The sequence below is a fragment of the Leptosomus discolor genome, chromosome 5 (assembly GCF_034619465.1).
Source record: "Leptosomus discolor isolate bLepDis1 chromosome 5, bLepDis1.hap2, whole genome shotgun sequence".
In the NCBI taxonomy this organism is placed as follows: domain Eukaryota; kingdom Metazoa; phylum Chordata; class Aves; order Leptosomiformes; family Leptosomidae; genus Leptosomus; species Leptosomus discolor.
Window position 1 is genome coordinate 35,191,037 of NC_141395.1, and position 20,110 is coordinate 35,211,146.

The 20,110-nt window shown below is 40.0% G+C and overlaps 1 protein-coding gene across 1 annotated transcript; it reads right to left on the bottom strand.

Annotated features, from left to right (window-relative positions):
- Positions 1-509: 509 nt before the first annotated feature.
- On the bottom strand, positions 510-18,636 carry WDR75 (WD repeat domain 75). The gene is made up of 21 exons (XM_086465057.1): positions 18,551-18,636; positions 18,249-18,378; positions 17,392-17,457; positions 16,604-16,697; positions 15,788-15,912; positions 15,391-15,461; positions 14,744-14,860; positions 14,101-14,189; positions 13,075-13,233; positions 12,670-12,729; positions 12,465-12,580; positions 11,838-12,010; positions 10,848-11,011; positions 8,485-8,668; positions 6,153-6,247; positions 5,625-5,720; positions 4,862-5,031; positions 4,206-4,265; positions 2,973-3,116; positions 2,801-2,892; positions 510-801 (listed from the first exon to the last, which is right to left on the bottom strand). Exons 1-21 carry the CDS (start codon positions 18,634-18,636, stop codon positions 594-596), a joined length of 2,499 nt encoding a protein of 832 aa, XP_086321183.1. The 3' UTR covers positions 510-593.
- Between the last annotated feature and the right edge of the window lie 1,474 nt (positions 18,637-20,110).

Below are 20,110 nucleotides of genomic sequence, written 5' to 3' on the forward strand. Positions count from 1 at the left end.
TCTGATAAACGATAAGTACCCTATGCCCAAGGACCTCCATACTCTATGAACACCAGCACATAGGTATCTATATTCTTGAATCAGGCATATTAAGCCATTTGTCATCTGTCTCAACAGCTAAAGCAAAACTTCTGAGGAGGAGACTTGCTACTTACCTGTACACAGCACTACTAACAACTATCCTGACTTCCTGTACCAGATCTTGAATCTTATTAACTGAAGCTGTTTGCTGCCATTGCTTTGGCAGCAGTAGCCCAGCCTCAGTGGGGGAGATTTTCAGCAGCTTAGCTGTCACTTTGCTATCTGATCACAAGTCAGATAACAAACTCAGCTTTGCTATTAGACTTCGAAAGGGGAAACTGCCCCCCCCCCCCCGCCCCCCCCTCAAGTTAAACGTTTTCTAAGGTCACAGAGAATCAGTAATAAACTAGGACCAGAACCAGCTTTTCCAAACTTTAATCCCTCCCTCCAGTTCTCCTTTTTTATGGAAATAGAGGCTGCTAAAATTTACAGCCAAAGGACTTGAAAGACTTTTTTTAAGAATATTTAATCCACAAAGCTTCAGTTTACAGTATAAAAACCAGATGCCTCATTTAGAAAGCTGACATCCAACTGTAGTCCATTTTTCTTATTTTTCGTAGCTCTTTTTCCTGGGATTTAGACAGTTTACATGTCATCTCTCCTAATAATTCCAAAGGACTTGTATCTTCTTGTTCCATTTCAGTAACATCTCTTTCCTCATCTGAATCATCCTCTGTTCTTTCACTTTCCATTTCTACTTCATCAGCAACTTCTTCAGCACTAGAAGAGTATGATGATTGGAAACAACCCAATTAATGAAATTAATGGGTCCTTTCATATACTATAGAAGTAAGTTACCATGCAAATAACTAAGTAAACATTAGATTTTCTTTATTTTTTTTCATCTCAGGCTACTTACAAATGGACTATACTTCTCTTGCCATCTCAATTACAAGTCATTTTCCAAACAGCTGTCCTCTGTTTTAAGTAAACTTGACAAGATATTTTTCTTTCTCCAAATCTAATACATAATGTCAGAACAGGCAGATCATCGTTATGTAAAAAGTTATAATCTCACACTCCTACAGGATTAGAAACATTGGATAAACTGGAAGATGAGACAATATTCAAGGCGGCCATTCTGCTCTTTCAAATCTGCAAAAGGTCACTTGGCCTTAAAAATTACTACAATACCTAGCGTGTTACTAGGAAAGACAAGAGTTTGGGGTCTTTTGGTGCCTTTTTTTTTTAAAAAAAAAACATAGGGTGGTGCTTAAAGTGGCTGCTCCCTTCTAACTTCAAGAGTTAAACTTGTGCTACAGTAGAAAGCACACTTCCAAAGAATTATATAGAACAGTTATCATTTATAATGTGGTAATTAATAGTATTAATTCAAGTGTCTGTTGTATAAATATTTTGTATCTCATTAGGAATGACCTGCATGGCAGAACAGTACTGGTCTAAAAATCATCTGTTCTAATACAAATGCTTTATCACTCACAAAATGTACATGGCGAAATACGTATAATACATTAATATTATATTGCCAGGGAAAATGAAAGTATTTACATTAATAAGAAAATTGATCTATAGCGTGATATATTCTTATCATTCTTCAAGAGCCCAATCCTGCAGCCCTTACATGTGACTTAAATGCACAGTCATACTAATCACCAGTGTCAAAGTACAAGCTCTACATGTGCAAATATTTACACAGGCCACTGAACTCCCAAATTCCTCAGTACTGAAACTACATGCAGGTTTCTACATATTCTTTGTATTAGATTTTTGCCAGTGTTTTGCTGATGTGGCAAAAAGGCTTTTACTTGTGTCATCCATCGAGAAAGCTAGCAATGCTGGCCAACACCACGTAGCAGAACCGATTATACTGGTTATGGCAGAATATAACACACATGCAAGAACTACTCAAACTGGTGGGTTTTTTCCTGGGCAAAGCCTGGCAGGGTAAACCATCCTCTCCCTGGTCTTTGCAAATTCAGAATGGCAGCTGATACCAACGATACGGTTTCATCTCTGGCTTGGCAGAGTTTCATTAAACACGTCAAAGAACAGATTGCACAAAAAAATGGAAGCATTTAATTGGCTTCAGTGTAAGTGACAAGACATTAATCCTAATACAAGACTACAGTCATAACCCCTGTGCATTCATCTTCCAGCAGCATACATCGATCTTGGAGGAGCAAGCTACAATACATTTTAAGTACCTATCAAACTACTCCATTAAATTGGGATTAATGCATTGTAAGACAAGCTTAGCTAACTGTGTTCACAGTATACACTCATTTTGTAGCTTAAAGAAATCTGAGTTCTAAACAAACCGTTAAGATTAAAGCTAAGGACTAACTTCTTGGTGTATGTAGAAACTGAAACCAGGAATTATGCAGGAAGTCGTCATAATATCCAATAAAGCTGCGAATCTAACATTTATCCAAAAATACCACTAAAACCACTAAATCCCTGGCATAAAGTTAAATTCATACAGAACATTTGAGTACCAAAGGCATTATTTTGCCTAGGAGCACATTACACCGAACAACAGCAAGAATAACAGCAACAAAAGAGCCAATAGACTAAACAGCCCATCTGCATATCTCCCAAAAACTGATTTGTTCTAAAAAAATCTTGTCACAATAAAGTGTTCCACTTGGGTCAACAGAAGAATGAAGAGTGTTGGAAAACTGCTTTTGTGCTTTAAACAAAGATGCACATGATTTAAAATAATGTCAATGACTAAGGAAAGTTATTCAATTTTTCTTACCTCTTGTTCTCTTTGGAGATGAGCAATGAATTAATAAATATAGGACAGAGAAAGGAAGCAGACGGCAAAACATGTGCTGGAGTGTGCAAAAGCTGAAAAGATAAAACAGAAGCTTTATGAAAGCTTTCATTTGTCATGATTTTATTTGTACACTTATTGTAATTACTCTTACCTCTTTGACAGCAGGTGAATCTTCCTCATGCTTATTCCAAACTACAAGTTTTCCAAGGTCTATATCCTCTTGTGATTGCTGATGTCTGTGCTTTCCCAATAGCAAGCTAAATGGGGTCACGGGAAGACTTTCTTCTACTGCCAGCTTGAAAAAGGTGAAAGTTTTAAGTAGAATTTTAGTGTCACAAGTTTAAGTTCTACCTCATTTTGAGTTACCAAAATTCAAAATCAACCTAGGTGACAAACTCTACGCTCAAATTTAACTCAACTGAGCCATATGGCTCTTCGTACTCATTTTCAGTCGGGCATCCTGAGACTCCTACACAGAGGCAGTAAAAATCTCCAGGATCTGGATTCAAGAACACTAGACTTTAGTTGGCTGATGGATGTACCAGTTAACTTCCCAATAAAGAAGCTGGTGTGTGTGCCAGAAAAATTAAGTATGGCTTTCAGATTTCACTTAAGACTAAAAGATCATTTATACCCAGCATCATCTGCTGAGAGATTTAATTACGTAACTGGAAGCAAAACATGGCAACTTCCCTTCTAGCATTTTCCTAGATGAATATACTTGAATCTGAGTACTGAATTATTCCCCCACCCTCCAAAGAAACAGAATGCTTATAATGATATTTCCATTGGATTTTGTATTAGAAAGATACTAACTTCTCCTTTGATCTCATATCTAACCAACCAAATCAATTAAGTGCTACTGGTTTATTCTTCAATGTGAATTTAAAAGATCGAATTTCCTAGAGTACTTCTCCACAGAAGTACCTACTGGAATGTAATTTTGAAATTCCTTCTCGCTGAAAAGTCACAAATGACTGACAACTGTTCATCCTCATCAGAAAGCACAGTTCAGGCCACACTCAAGGTTCCAAGAGTTACAGAAACCAAGATAAGGAAAGAGCTTATTCAAACAAAGTGTTTTTGCATCATCATATAACCTGAATCCTCTTAGAAAAGTATCATTTTTTTCTTCAGAGGAAATGAGAAAAGGAGGGAGTACCTTACTAATACTACTTTTTAAAAAGTTTTTTTTTTAAGAACAGCAACTCTGTTAAAAAAATAAGCAAATACAGATCACTGCCCCTTCAGCTATGTGCCTATGACTCCATCTAAACATCTGGCATGCATTTTCACGACAAGGAAATTTGAATCTGACAAACTGAATACCAACAGAATTTTGAACTACTCTGTACATCTCTGTCAGAACTTCTGTAAGAGGTACCTGTTTGCTTGACGGCGTAAGCCTTTCTTCTAGAGACTTCATGCTAAGCGTCATTAGCTCCTAAAATACAGAGTGATGTAGCAGAATTATAGCATGTGAAACTGCTTTCCCTATTTCCATACTTCCCCTGCAGTGGCTCCTGACTGGCCAAAAGCTTTTGTCAGCAAAGTAGAAGAGGCAAACACATCTTTTCCTCTTTATTTTATAAAGAAACTGAAAGGAAGCAGGAATGGACCTAAGGGCTCTATATAGACTTTTTGGGAAAATAAAAAAAAAACCACCCACCCACAAATTACAGGGAATAGTGAGTATTATATGAAACCTTCGGATAATCAGCAATAATACAGCTTCACAGTTCTTAAAGAACAATGGTTCTTTAAGTTAAACAGTATAGGCAATGTTCCCAAACTATCTAGTTTCCTGTATGAACGAGGCAGCAGAAACTATTAGCAGCAGCAGACCAGTAAAAAATCAATTCTGAACTTAAGCTGTTTTAGCAGTTGAAAGCTTTTGATAAAGAACAAAGCATGGCTTACACTGCCTTGAAATCACAAAAAGAAACTCTTACACTCTACAGCAGAACTCTGAATTTATATCAATCCACATTCCGGAAAATACTTTTTCCCCAGGAACCACTGCCAATCACTACTTCTTACTTGTGCATCCGTAAGAAAAAATAGTTGGGATCTTCTTAGCCAAAGGTATTTTTCCGAGCCAATCGTTTCAGGTTTGTCTCTTGGAACAAAGGCAGCAAGCTGGATCTTTTCTTTACAAAGGTTTCTCTGGATATAGACTGGCAGTGGCTCATTTGGTTTAAACACAAACACTGCAAAACCAAGAATATCTTGTCTTTAAATCGTGACATTCTTACCCTCCTCGATAACTGTCAAAGCCCTACGTATCACAGCCAGTAAGGGCTGGAGGGGATTGCCTTTAAACACTAGTTTGCAGGAATTATAATTGGATAACCTTACTGCATAATAGAAGGTACTTTCCACAGTATTCCAATCCAGAGAACATACTTGGAAATTAACATTTCTGTAGAACCATAGCTCTAGGAAAAAGTAATCATAATTTATGGTCAAAGCTCTAAAATGTAGCTGTACAGTTCAACCAGAGTTTTGCATTTACAGGAGAGGGTCAAGATCATTTGAGACCCTCACCCAGAGAGCATGGTTAATGTTGTACTATATCCTGGAGCAGAAACAAACTGCTGGAAGAGAAGATGGGGAGCCAACACACTTTACTTGACTGCTGCTGTCAGACATGGCTCAGTTTTCCACAGCTAGCAAACACAGACTCATGTCTGTCTTATGGCTTTCATGGGGCTGAATTCTAAGAAAACCTTTTCTAGAAATTACACTTTCACAGTTTTAGATTCCACTGACTATTACTTGTCAAAGAAGCCTTTGTACTTACAGCTGGACTCTTTTGAGAGCCATGAGACAGCAGCAATGTGTTCTGAAAGGGGATCAGGTTGCAGAACTAAGACGTTGAGGTGGGCACTCCATTCCACTGAAAAGCAAACACAGCAACAGCCAGACATGAAAAGGCGGCATTCAGTTCTGTCCTACTACTCTGCCAAACAAAAGGTCAAATGGGAATGACACACAGGGCTTTAACCTCTGGAAGAGGCATGTAACTTCACTTATTCCCAGATGAATAAAAATACACAAATACTATCAACTTCTACACAAATGTAGGAAATACTAGCTATCTAACTTAGAATTAGCTAATCATCTAACTCAGACTTTACTATGCACATGAACACAAAGCACATGCACACTGGACAGGATAGTATCTCGACTGAAGTATGAAAATCATTGCGCTTCCACAGGACATTTTGTAGTGGGTCAATGTGGATTCAAACTAGAATTATTTTAAGGTTTCATTGTAAATTCAAGTGTTAAATGTTACCACTCCAGCACACATTTAAGCTGATCTTACATGCACAACTGAGCAGGTTCCAGCAACACAGAAAGCCATGATCAGTGGCACCAATAAGGTACTTGGAACATGTTAGTCTCCCAAAGCAGATGTTCCTAAAGAAGTAAAAAGTCAAAACAAGTTATTCTGTATTTAAAACAAGAAATTCCGTATTTAAAGAATTCTTACTATTGCTCTAAGCACTAGAAAGAGAGAAGTAGTAAAAAAAAAAAGTTTTCTTATAGGCTGCTCCAACTGAAGAAAGTGTGTGATTTGTTTTCACTTATTTTAATCTCTCATTCTCTTGTTTGTGAATAATAGAAAAGCCTTTTGATTTCTAACGCTATAGAACATTTTCAAAAAAGCTAATAAGGGACAGAATTTCTCTATTAAAACGTAGTCCTTTGAACTTATACAATTAATACAGTCATTTAATATAGTCCTAGAGTAATTTATTTCCTTTTAATATAGCATATAGAAAATGCTACAGAAGGAGCAGCTGGCCTGGGAAAAGCTTGCCACTGTACCAAGCTGTCAAGAGAAGTTTTCTCCGTAGATACTGTAAAGATGGGGCTTACATGCCTCCCGCAATTTTCCTGCACACCAGTTTTGGAATTCTGTTTCTCAACTTCTAATCTTAGAGGACCATTATAAACATAACAGACTTGATCACACAAAATAAAAGCTTACAAACATACACACAAAAACATCGAAGCGAGAAATCTCTTTATCTTTCTATGATTCTTTGTCAGTCTTCAAAACATTGTGTCCATGCAATGTTTTTCTTTCCATTTTAGGCGCTTCCTGGAAGCGGGTATATGAAATACCTCTAACATTACTGCAGTAATGACTTTGAAAAGCAAGTTTGAGAAGCAGTCAGAAAAGCATTAGCACTGAAAGAGAATGCTACAGTAGGTTTGTACCATCTTCCTGTTTCAGCAATTGTTTAGATACAGAGATCTCGCACAGAGATTAAGTAGATGAACCAGTGAAGTCACTTATTGCCCTATTTTTTCAAGACTATTATAAGACATGATACTTTACCTGCATAAGATACTGCTGTGTATTTGTACAGTCCAGGAAGCTCAATATTAAGGCTGTCCTATTCTTTAAATCTCTAACTTTCATCTCTACTAATCCACTTACGCCATTCCTCGTTATCCTTACACAACAGAACAGTATCTAGACCTTCAGGATCTCTTTTATCATGACAGCACACAATGCTGGGTGGGATAGTCTGCCAGGCAAACACGCATTTTCCCACAAAGGTTAGAAAGGATCAAGATATGTCTTTTATAATACAGATAATAAGGTCAATATGCCTTTATGGTTTATTGATACCACAGAATCAGAGAATGTTAGGGGATGGAAGGGACCTCTGGAGATTATCTAGTCCAGCCCTCCTGCTAAAGCAGGTTCACCTACAGCAAGTCACACAGGACTATGTCCAGGTGGGTTTTGAATATCTCCAGGGAAGGAGACTCCACAACCTCCCTGGGCAGTCTGTTCCAGTGCTCTGTCAACCTCAGAGTAAAGAAGTTTTTCCTCATGTTCAGGTGGAGCTTCCTGTGCTCCAGTTTGTGCCTGTTGCCCCTTGTCCTGTCACTGGGCACCACTGAGAAGAGCCTGGATCCATCCTCTTGCCACCCTCCCTTTAGATATTTATAAGCATTGATAAGGTCCCCTCTCAGTCTTCTCTTCTTCAGGCTAAAGAGCCCCAGGTCTCTCAGCCTTTCCTTGTAGGAGAGATGCTCCAGTCCCCTCATCATCTTCGCAGCCCTCCACTGGACTCTCCCCAGTAGCTCCCTGTCCCTCTTGAAACGGGGGGCCCAGAACTGGACACAGTACTGCAGATGTGGCCTCACCAGGGCACAGTAGAGGGGGAGGAGAACCTCCCTTGACCTGCTGCCAACACTCTTCTTAATGCAGGATGCCATTGGCCTTCTCGGCCACAAGAATATATAATCTCTACTTGTACGCATGTGTACACGAATAAAGAACAAACTTCTTATATTTATACTTTTTCAGTACTTTGATTCATCCTTAAATTAATAGGGAAAAAAAAAAAGAGGGCTATTAACATCCTACTGTGTGCCCAATTAAACATATTTGAGTATGGGAGGTACAGGAATCATAAGCAAGAAGATGAAACTGCAAAGCTTGATCATCTTATTTTTAACAGTAAGTTACCAACCACCTAAAGCTATTTTAGAGTATTTTCTATATATGAACTTAAGACTGTTTAAATTCAATGTTTATATGAACATATACAAGGTCTTGGACTAATGTGAATTGATTCCTTCTGTTCCAAGAATTCAAGTAAGACATAAAATAAGCCAGATGAAAAACGTACCTTATTTTTCCAGGTGGATGGCAAAACGTACACTTAAGATCCCAAGTAACTGAATCCCATACAGTGACAGTTTCTTCAAAGCTAACAGCAAGCAAAGAGCCATCTTCTGAGAAACAGCAGTTAGTTGCTTGGTAGTTGTGGTAGCTGCCTACGAAGTCACAGCTCCAGTTCACACTTTGCTGTGCTGCATTGAATAAACAAGCTAGTTAACAAGTCTATACACAAGGAAAGAAGAATTCGAGCATTAGGGCTGTAAAATAGGCTCAAGAGCAAGACAGTTTTGTTTCAGAAGGTTTACATTTTTGAAGAGCACAGATAATCTTTCCTGTTCTAGTACAGGAAACATCTAGTAGGTTTTCCATTTTTTCCTCCGTTTTGCACTTGACATGGCACAACATTTACATTTACTTTGCCAACTACATCAACTGTGCTCTCAAACAGGCAGATGTCAGATAAAAGAAATAAAGATACTGAAGTATATTCAACATTTACTGCTCTGAAACACATTGTTCTTTCAAAACTGTAGCAAGAACATGAGCCTTACTAAGAATTTGAAAACATTTGCATTTGAGTCCAACAAAGCTCGTGGTCCATTTACATAAAATTTGAGGATCATAAAGTGACCCATCAGCATGCGTCCTTGTGGTGGATAACCTGACAGCACGTTCAGTTGGGACACCTTTCCCGCTCTTGGTAATTACCACAACATAAACAGAAGCAAAGTGATGTACTTACCACATAACACACATTTCCCAGTATAAAAAAAATTCACACAGTATGCTTTTGAAACATATGAGTAGAATGAGGAAAAAAAGGAGAACAAGGTCACCCTATGCTAAGATAGCCTTTATATAATGGCTACGAGTTGATGATTAAAAGACCTGCCTGTAAAGAAGCCAGAAACAATTCCCTACTTTGAACTGCACAGCACCATCTAGAGGCACAGTGAGAGATCTGCTGCAAGTAAAAACATGCCAGAGTGTATGTCTACTTACGAACTAATTAATATTTGCTGCATAGAAGCTGCAGCATGTTGAATCTTTCTACCTGAGCATTCCTACTCTGCCCCTGCTGGGCAAATACACCACAGAAGTCAGCACTAATTTGTACTTTTATACATGACATGAAACAGGACTCTGTACAGTCACTTAAAAACCAAATACACGCAAAAAACCCCTGATAAGGCCAGTCAGCAGGTACAAAACTATCTCGTTGAAGGGAACAGACTCCACCAGGTTTCATCCCCAGCCCACACTGTACCGAAGATCAAAGTATCTGCTCAATAAGATGTAATTCAGGCTTAGAATCATTTACAAACAAACAAACAAACAAAAGAATCCCCCCTTTTCAGATACCATTGAGGGAGTTGCTATTAAGTAAACATACACAAAAATCCTAGTAAATGGATACAAGCCTTTGCTTTTTTTCTCATGAGCAGCCACTGTTGAGGAGCAAACGGCTTGGAAAGTCAATTTGGCAAAGAAAGTTTGCCAAATGGAAACCTTAGTAGTTCAAAAGTACTTTTAAAGGTGTTCTCACCTGCCTGTGAAACACAAACCAAACTGCAAGCAGTTCAGCAAGACCACTACCACATCTATTTGGGAACACGAAAAGATAAGACCCCCAAGTGGTAAGAAAGTTCCAGCTCACTTAAGTGTGCCTGGCACCGTAATAACATTTGAGTAAGAGGAAATTAAGAAGCAAGAAATCTTCTGTATTTGTATGCCAAGGCATACAAGGTAATACACATCCCTCAGGAGTTGTGTTTGGAACAGGTGAACACCAGCATGCATTTTGAGAGGTGAAGTTTGGTTACTTAAGCATGTTAGAAGTGGATCCTAAATATCCATTCTGTGACATTTAGATTCTAATGGGAAAGAAGGATGTTCAAAAAATGAACTCTGAAGCGGTGGAGATACAGGACGGCAGAGTGCTATTATTTTACACTACTAAGTCAACTAAACCAGACTAACACATTTCTGCATCCCACTTCCTTGAGCAGAAATCTCAAATAAAAAGACTACCAGAGGAACGACAAAAATCCATTTTGCCAGCATCAAGAAATCATTACCACAAACAATTGTTTACACAATCAACCCAGGCTGCCATTCCCTTCTGCAGCAGGCTCGGCAAAGTCTTTGCTATTTCAGGACCCTCTGTATCAATCCATAATACTGCAAAACTGTGAGAGAACTCCATCACAGAGAATGCTCAGGAGATCACGGTAATCCATGCAGCAGCAGAAACAGATAAATGCACGGGATTCAAGGGCCTAGTTCTGAAAGGCTGAAGATAGGGTCAGAATTTCTATAGCATGTTACAAGGTGGCAAGTAAGAGTAAGTCACGTTTTGACCATACTTACCTTCCGGATCAGTGTCTTCTACCATCACCCACACTTTAAACACACAGTCTCTGCCAGTTGTTACCAGTACCAGAGAGTCATCTTCCAACTCATCCATGTCACGAAAGCACAGGTCTGTTATGTGGTCCTCATGGGGCGTATTTATTCTAGTATTCAGCTTAAAGCTATAGGAAAAGAAAACAAAAGCTTGTCATTTTATTTCATTTGGAACTTGGGGAAGATTTCAGTTTAAGATGATTCTGGAAGAAGCAGGGAGAAGAGGAATTAAAGAAACTTCTGTCTAGTCAGACAGCTAAATGGTATCGTGCTTAGAGATCAGATTCCTCTACTCACTTCCATATAGCAAGGTTGCAGCCCAGCACTGAGAAAGGATTGTCTCTAAGCAAGCATCACTCTCCAACATCCAGCCTGAACTCTGGGCAGTCTTTCCAGTACTCAGAAAACCAGTCACATAGCTACTATACAGATCAGCTTTATTTTGCTTTCTTATTTAAGAAAACAACAATTTATAGTCAAAATAGATTTTTATTTGTAAATAAGAAAATCAGGGAAAGTGTATGAACCAGATGTATGCCAGCTAAAGAAAAAAAAAACAAACAAAAACCCAACAATAAAGTCATAATCTTCTGTACCCTACAAGGACTAATCAATTAATGATGGATTAGACAGGAGTGAGAACACTGAACAAGCTGCAGAACCATTCCATCAAGTCCATGATTAATACTAAGTAAATATGTGAAGTCCCATGGTTAAAATAGCCTGTCTGGCTAATATAAGTAAATTAGATTCAGAGCAATTATTTCCAACCTGTATTTACTTCAGCTTTGTTTCAGATGCGTGTAGCATGCATCGTAAACTCTCCTTAGGGTCTTCCCTAGAATTTTATTAGTTGATCTGGAAAAACTCCACCTTTGCAAGACAAAGCCTGTGTAGGTATTTGTGTGATACTTTAGATTTTGACACCCAGAAGGCTAGCTCTATTATCATTACCTTTGTGTTTCTTCATCATAAAACCACAGCTTCAGCTGTAACTCAGGGTCAGTTACTTCTTCTCTCTCTTCTACTGTTGCCAACCACTTGCCTTGTGCACTAAATGCAACTTTTACCAAGTCAGCTTGGTTTAAACCTGCCTGATGAATGTATTGTCGTTGCACAATATCCAACTGCAAAACAACAAGGCCAAAATTACATTTCAAAATTCAAGTGTACACTGAGAGATATCATTCATAAAACCATGGAGAAAGGATGTTCTGAAAGCACCAATTAAAACTGACTGGGCTGTGACATAAAAAAAAAATGTGGGGCATGTACATTCCACAATAATGCGAAGTGTAGGAAAGAAGGAAAAAAAAAGTAGAGGGATTTTACCTAGAAATTTTTTACATTTAAGAGGAGCAGCACACTGTTTTGAAGCATTTGTTCAACTATCAATATTTATCTATGCTTAACAAGTAAAAGAAGTTTGTGACAAAGCTGAAGATATCTCCGCTTGGAATCCAGTCTCGCGGTATAGCTGCTGGCTTTTTTCCTGTTTGCCATATTAAGTCTTCAAATAAATTCTGACGCATAACATACTTGATTAAGCTAAAAGTTTTCATGCAAGCCCATCCAACTTACACTGAACAGCTGTTGGTCACTCTGGAGACAATAGAACTGCAAGTGGCCAGGCTCTCCATTCAAGACCAAAGCTTTGGTTCTAGGATCAACCACTAGACCAGTCTTGACACCTGGACCTGGAAACAAAAATCAGATGACAAATGACCCAAGATGGGAAGCGTCACATTATGACCTCTAAGTGGAAGATAAATCTCATTGTACTTACTTTTAATTAGCCCTTGAATACTTTTGGAAAATCTTAGGTTGCTGTTGATTATTGTAATTCCTGAAAGGAAAACCAGATAAAATTCTTGCAAAAGGCTTCTGCAATGTAACCACCTCTCACGGTGGGGAAGGGACCTTAACCAACTGTACTTAGTCCAACAAATGTATCTTTTCGCAATTTATGACACCCCTACATGAAGGTGGAAAGCCAAGTTACAGCAGTCGCCAGGCAAATCCACAGGACTGATGAAAGAGCAAAGGATCACTTCAAGCATCTGTTCTTTCAGATCAATATTGAGCTTTTATGTAATATCTAGTTAATTCATCTTAAATTAACAAAATAAAAGTCATACGGATTTGCATTCCATTTTGCATTAAGTGACAGTTAAAATATGTCTTGGCTTACTGTTGTCTGTATGCAAGGTGCAACAGAGTGCGCCATCAGATGACATGGAGATGTACTCAATAGCAGATCCCAAACGAGGAAGGAAATCCTTCTGACAGTCTGATTCATTGTGCCACAGAACTAGAACAGATTCAACTCCACCACTCAGCAAGCTGGTTCCTTTTCCGGTAATAAAAATGCCGTTATAGATTTTGCTTAAAAAAAATATCATCAGCATACATGTTTGCAATGACAGCCAAACAGGTTTCTCAAAATACTTTCTTAAATTGTCACATACAAAGCAGTTTTTCCTCATATCTAGCCTGGGCAACACACATAGATATGTTTCTCATTATCCCACATTAAATTGCTAGAGAAACTTGGATTAAGTAACAAGAACTTGTGCCTACAGTAAAATTTAAACAATGCTTTGGGAGTAGTAGATTCCATTACTTTCTGAATCAGCTTTGTGTTAAAATATATCTGAATCGTTCTCCTTCTATCAGAAGTGCTTTGCAGTAAGAAATATCCTAAGGAGAACAGTTCAGATCACAGAGTTCAGATAAAAGATAACTATATTTTTCCCACTATGTTTGAGCTTGAACAAGACTGGCTTGTTTTATCTGGGTGCAAATAGACTCTGGCAAGAACTCATCATTATTACTGATGAAAGGCGAGGCGGAGAGTGGAGGTGGGGGAAAAAGAAGAGGTAAGAGAATCACAGAATGGCAGGGGTTGGAAGGGACCTCTGGAGATCATCTAGTCCAACCCCCTGCTAAAGCAGGTTAAAAAAGAGGAGTTGGATTTTACATTCTACTAAAGGTGGCAGATATTTACCATTATGAATGCCAATCAAAATCAAAAACCAACAACTGCTTCTATTTTTATTTCAGATCCTTCCTGGATATACTTTAAACTCTAGAAATTAATTTGTTACTAAGTGGACAAACTCAAACTTCTATTGATTTTTCCCTCCCTGTTGCAACTCTTCAGCTTTGAAAGGTTTTTTGTTTGTTTGGTGGTGGTTTTTTGTCCTTTTTTACTCACCCTCCATAGAAAAAGCTAGATCCATGACAGTATCATGATGCCAGTGCAGTGTGGAAAATGTGTACTCTTTCTTGTGGTAGAAATTCCTCCTACATGGGGAGGAATACAACAGTTCTTTAAGCACAACAACAATAGAGCAAATGAAAGGAAATACTGAACTGAATCGAGCATACCATCCTCTTTCACTTCTAGACTAGTTTCTGGTATGCTCAAGTGATGCAAAGGGAGGGAAGGAACCACGCTAGCTTCCTGGTGCACACTGCACATCTTAGACACACTGAGCAACTCAGCGCTGCAGAGCAACTGGGAAAGCATATTGCACTTAACCATCCAGTTCCACTAGTGTGCTCTCCCTAGGGCTCTGCTTGCCTGTAAAGAGTTATTTCAGGTGTTCCCCCATTACCTTTTTTGAATACAGATTAGATTCCTGAAGCACAGCTTAACAGGAATATTTTCCTACTTGACATTAAACGGAAGCTGTGCCCTGAAGTCAGTGTCAGTACCGCAGCTTCGCAGGGCTTGCAATTCTTTGCTCATTAGGACTTCTGAAAATGGCATCGCTAAGGACTCATTAGACTGCTTTGCTCAGGTTTCATTGTCACATCAGTTTATGGGGTACACAGCTGAATCACAATGTGCGTACCAGAGGCGAATCTTTCCATCAGCATGACCAGTTGCAATACAGTCCTCCGTAGGATGGCATGCTATACAAGTGAAGTGATTATTCCCACCTTTTGTCTTTGTTGCACTTAGAGAAAACCTTGAAGAGTTAAGAAAGTAACTTTAATTATGGGGGTTTTTTTTAAACAAAGCTTCAAAAGGATCAGTTAATGCACATAAAAATAATTCTGACTAGCAAAATTAAACATCTCCAAGTTGTCATAGTTACATGTACTCTCAAAAAAATAGTGACAGACTTATTTTTCTCTTTATTTCACAGGTTCTTTGCCTTCAGCCAAGCTGAAAAGTTTTCCTTTCTTCTCTCTCTCTCTTTTTCCACCCCCTGCCTGTTTTGGCCCTGACCAAACTATGTCACTTGTTTCAGTCCAACATTAGCCTAAGCATTTAACTGAGAAAAGTACATGCCTGAGCTGAAAAGATAAGCTACCAACGCCACTGCAGCACCTCACCGTTTGCCTCTATGGGAAGTTTCTTATATAGTGACTACATCCCCTCCAGCAAAAACCAAATGGCTGCTGACAAATACAAAATCACGTGCGCATGCATCACCAGTTCACAAACATTTATTATATATCAAACTGAATCAATACCTGACATTTTCCTTCTTACCTGTTCAACTGTTTCTGTTTAAAAAAATAAACTTGGAGATTAACCTTCCTCACTGATGCCACATATTCACCCTGTTATAGTAAAACAACAACTTAGGACATACAGATTATGTTCTTACACATGAAACAAAAAAACCCCCTATGTTTCACTACAAAGTACTTAAAATTGGAGAGACATATAAGCTGATGTTAAGTAAATATTTTCCTATTTTAAGTGTTCTTTCTTTTTTTTAATAAAAGAAAGCACAGGTCTTACACAGATGTATTTAACTTCAGTTTTGTTTCAGTGCTGCTGTGCTTGTACAAAAGCCTAAACAGCACATTGTTCACTTGAGAGGGGGCAAAAAAAGCCCCAACCAACACCCAACAGAAGAAGCAATTCCAAAAGATGAATATACTTCTCTTCCAAAGGCAATATGCTTCGGGGACACATCCACACCATCCAAAACCACCGACAATTCCTTGGCTTCCACATCTTGGCCTGCTGCTTTTGTCAGCTTAACTGAGACCAGCTGGAATGTATCTGACCAAAGAAAAAACTGTTATTAAAAGGCTTTTACGGAAAAGTTTATGTACACCCCTTACAAAACGGATTTACTCCCCTCTACCTTAAAACTAACCTGTTTAGTTAGTACTTTCCAATATTTTTTGCAGGTTTGAATAAATTTGTAATGCCTTTCAAAAAATAATTGTTCCATATATTTTGATTCAAACAAGAGTATAATGTGTAGTATTTGCTCTTGCTTTGAAGTGACCTTTGTAGCAACATAGTTAAGAGTAAGGTCAAGCTATATTTATATTTCAGACAAAATTCTAGGAAAAAATATCTAAGCAACCTGTTAAATAGGGTAAGTCAATTTATGTTAATACTGCTTAAGGTGGAAGAGTAGTCTCTAAGTCCTGTAGCATACCCAGTATCATGGGAAGCACTGCTTAAAGATTTATTGCATCTACAACATCAGACACATGCAGTATATGCTTCGAAAGTGAAGATAAGCACTCATCTAAACAAATACTAAAAAAATAGATGTCATAAAATGAAAACAGAAAAAAGGTACAAAATGCAGAACTGCAGATACCTGTCACGGGATTTAAGAAATGTTTTCAAAATTAATATATTAAAGCACATTCCTGCAGCATACTGTTCACTGACAGGACAGTAGATTAGACATAGAATGACTTAGATGACAAGGATGACGCTAATCATACTGTACCTCTTTCACCACTCTTTGGAATTATAACAAATACTGAGTCCTCAGAACTAGCCAGCGCGTACAGTGCCAGAAGTTTGGATCCTACAGTGAAAGTCTGAAGAAAAAAAAAAAAAAAGAAGGAGGTCAGTTATTACACTTGTGCATATAGTTTTCAACAGTGCATAATGCTAAGTTTTTACAGTAAGGAAAACACATGTGCTTTAAAGAAACTTTGATGTATTAATTAAAATTTCTAATTCTAAGACAAATAAAAAGACCTTTATTCTACTAAGGACTAACACAAATGTTAAAACAGTACTAATAAAAGATGAGACATCAGATTTACTGCAAAACCTGGAGGTACCTTATCCCTAATTCAAAGCAGAAAGCCCATCTATAGGAAAGTGCCTCTATTTAGAAGAAAACAGGAGCAACAGGACAGTTTGCAGCCCACGTTTTCAAACCATTGTATCAATTCCTACTGGCATGTCAGAAACCACAGCGCACTCCCTAAGAGCTACGCTGAACTCTGAACTGCAGCAAGGAGCAAAGTTAGTTTGTCAGTACATATCCCACCTTTTTCCCCAAAGGATTCTACATCATCATGACTTTCTGCAATGACATGCACGTCCACTACCGCATTCTATTACTGCCATAAAGAAATGGTTTTCAGGCTGTGTCCATGGCAGAACAACACATCTCAGACTGATTAGTGCCCATTTGTAGTAACAGCTGCAGAAATCCTTATTCTGTTATCAACGGATCAAGAATAATTTTGACATGTGCTCAACGGGAATAACTCAACATACTTTAATGGGAATCCCATCCATGAAGTCCCACAGCTTAATGCTGCCATCAAGAGAGGAAGAATATAGCTGAGGAAAAAAAAAAAAAAAAAAGTCGAAGTAATATATCAAAGCCAGCTTTTACATAAAATCATAGCTTAAAAATTGAAAGACTAAGCAACGGAACCACGATACAGAGTGGCTGAATCATCAAACACACAGGACGCAGACCAGCTCTGTGCTGCCTTTAAAGAAAGTGCAATGGAAATACACCACTATTATTCTAGTTTGAAATGTACATTTTCACGAAGCGTGAAAGAAACAAGAGGTACTTCTGTTTAATCACTTGAGACTAGAGTATGCACAGATATCCACTATGTAAACATCTATTAACATTTCCATTAGATTTGCATAGATAATATGCAGATGCAGTCCATCTTAACAAATAATTCTCGTTTATATATACGTACCAAAAAACCCCAAGCAAATTGAGGGTCAGAGCAGCAAACAGGGAAAGCAGGCTGCCAGTAGGCAGAGAGCCATAAATTAAAAGGATTTAGTCAAATCTGCATCTGTATCAGCAGATAGAGGGGCAAACACCAAACATAGCAAACGTTGCTGATACTTCTATTCTGCTGTCGTTCCATTCAACAAACATAATCCATATGATGTTTCACATTTTTATTTGTGGAAAACGAATTTAACGTCTACCCTTCCAGGCAGATTTGCAAGAAACATTAGCTCAGAAATGCTATAATTGCTTACAGCTCGTTCCCAAGTTCCAGCCAACCCCCAAACACCCGGGACAGCTCCCGCACTGGCACATAAGCTCGGCCGAGGGAGCAGGAGCACCCCCGCAACCAGACCTTCCCGCCCCAAACCTGCATGTGGTTGTGAGGGTTGAGCTGAATGCCCGTCACCAGGTCGGCGTGGCCCCCCATCAGCCGCAGCGTCTCCTCGGTGGCCACGCTATACATCTTCACGAAGTCTCCGGAGGCGCATAGCAGGTACCTGGAGGAGGAGGAAAGGCGTCATCCCGCCTCCCGCGGGACAGGGGACCCTAGTACCCCCCGGGGAGCAGCAGGCCGCGGTGACACCAGCCGGTGGCTGCCGGCAGCTGCCGCCACCGCCGAGCTCAGGAGCCCTCCCAAGGGTGAAAGGCCCAGGCTCCGGCCCCTCTTGCCTAGAATCGGCGGAGAAGACGGCCCTGGCACCGTGGAGGGTGCTGCCGCCGCATCGCACCACGCGTAGCGTCGCGGGCGCCACCATCTTCCCTCGGCGGAACCGCCGACCTTTCACCCCTCGCCCCGCCCTCCTCCATGACTCTATGGTGCCCGGGCTCCTCATCAAGTTCCGCCCGCCGCCGACATGGCGGCTGGGGCAGTCTCGCGCGGGAGCTGGTTGGCTCCCCAGCTGTGACGTACCGAGGGCGGGCTGTCCGCCGCCCGTTAGCGGCTGCGCCGGACCTTCCCCTCAGAGGCCGTGAGTGGGGCGGCCGTGGCGGAGAGCCCGGCCGGCTGCGAGTCCAGCCCCGCCCTCTTCCCGCGCTGGAGGGGCGGAGGGAAGCGCTTGCGCGGGCATCCGCCGGCCCGGGAGGAGCCTGCAGGTGAGCGGCGCCTGCCGTTCGCTCGGACTCGCCTGAGGGCACGGGTCTGTTACGATCCCCAGGGGCGGCTGCTGAGCCGGTGCCGCAGGGGGTTGCACAGGCTGCCAGGCGACGGCCAGGGAAAGGGCTCTGGCTGGGTCTGGAAGTGCGCGGGTGCCGTCGTCTAGGGGGTAAAGGCGCCGAACTCCCTTGTTTCAGTAGGCAGAAAGGCTGAGCAGCCTTCTAATAGATAGACATGTTTTGTTAAAACCCCAGTTGTTCACCGACTTGGGCGAATTGTGTGTTTGTTGAGTTACTAAGGACATAATGTTCTCCTGTCTGAAGAAAATCTGTCAGAAGTGATCTGAATGCCTGGAATAAGAAGTAATTTATGGTGTCTGGGCCCTTCGCTTCTGCTTTAGAATAGTAGTTACAGTTCTTGCACAGCTGTGTGTTTTTGGCTGCTGCTTACACTATCGAAGCAATCTCTGGTATGCTTGTGATTGTTTTTTAAACAGTCCCAGTAAAAATAACAATAACAGTAACAGGTGCGTTCTGGAGGGCTAGTTTCATTACCCTGCTGTAGGACAACTTATGTCCCTTTTTTAATTGCTGACTTAATTCTAGTTTGGAGGTTAAGTGAGGATCATACAGGGAGAGCAGTGCACATATTAGAGTGTTGTGGTTATAGGGAGCTGGGTGTGAGTGTGAGACCATAATGCATCCAGAAACTTGGCTCCTCATCTCAAATGCTTTAACAATTAAACAGTATGCACTTTCTGGAGCTGAGAGCAGAATTTACAAGTTCTGTGTAATTGCAGTTGTTGGGCTTAACAGCTGTGTCATGCATTCTGTTGAGTGTTTTAGAAAGTGAAGACAGGCACACTCTTAACGCTCTTCCTATGTGGGACCATACAACATGACCAAGTTGTGAGCCACACATACTGAGTAAAGCCAGCATTCTGTCATGGGGGAGAAAGCAAGGTCTCTAGGAAAAGGTAGTCCCTTTAATTTAATCCCCATTAATTATGTGGCTGGGAAGAGTCTTATTATCCCTTTCATCCGAGTCTACACTAAATCTAGTCAAGATTAGTTAAAACCCAGAAATGTGGCCTGCTTTGCTTTCTGCTTGATGGAGAAAGGCAAATCCTTGTGTAT

Bases quoted from the DNA above. Each gene is read 5' to 3' on its own strand.
- WDR75 (XM_086465057.1), bottom strand. From the start codon at position 18,636: ATGGTGGCGCCCGCGACGCTACGCGTGGTGCGATGCGGCGGCAGCACC. The intron at 12,011-12,464 runs GTAAGTTGGATG...GTTGTTTTGCAG, and splicing joins GTGACCAACAGCTGTTCAGT to TTGGATATTGTGCAACGACA. The intron at 2,893-2,972 runs GTAAGAGTAATT...TTATCTTTTCAG, and splicing joins ATTCACCTGCTGTCAAAGAG to CTTTTGCACACTCCAGCACA.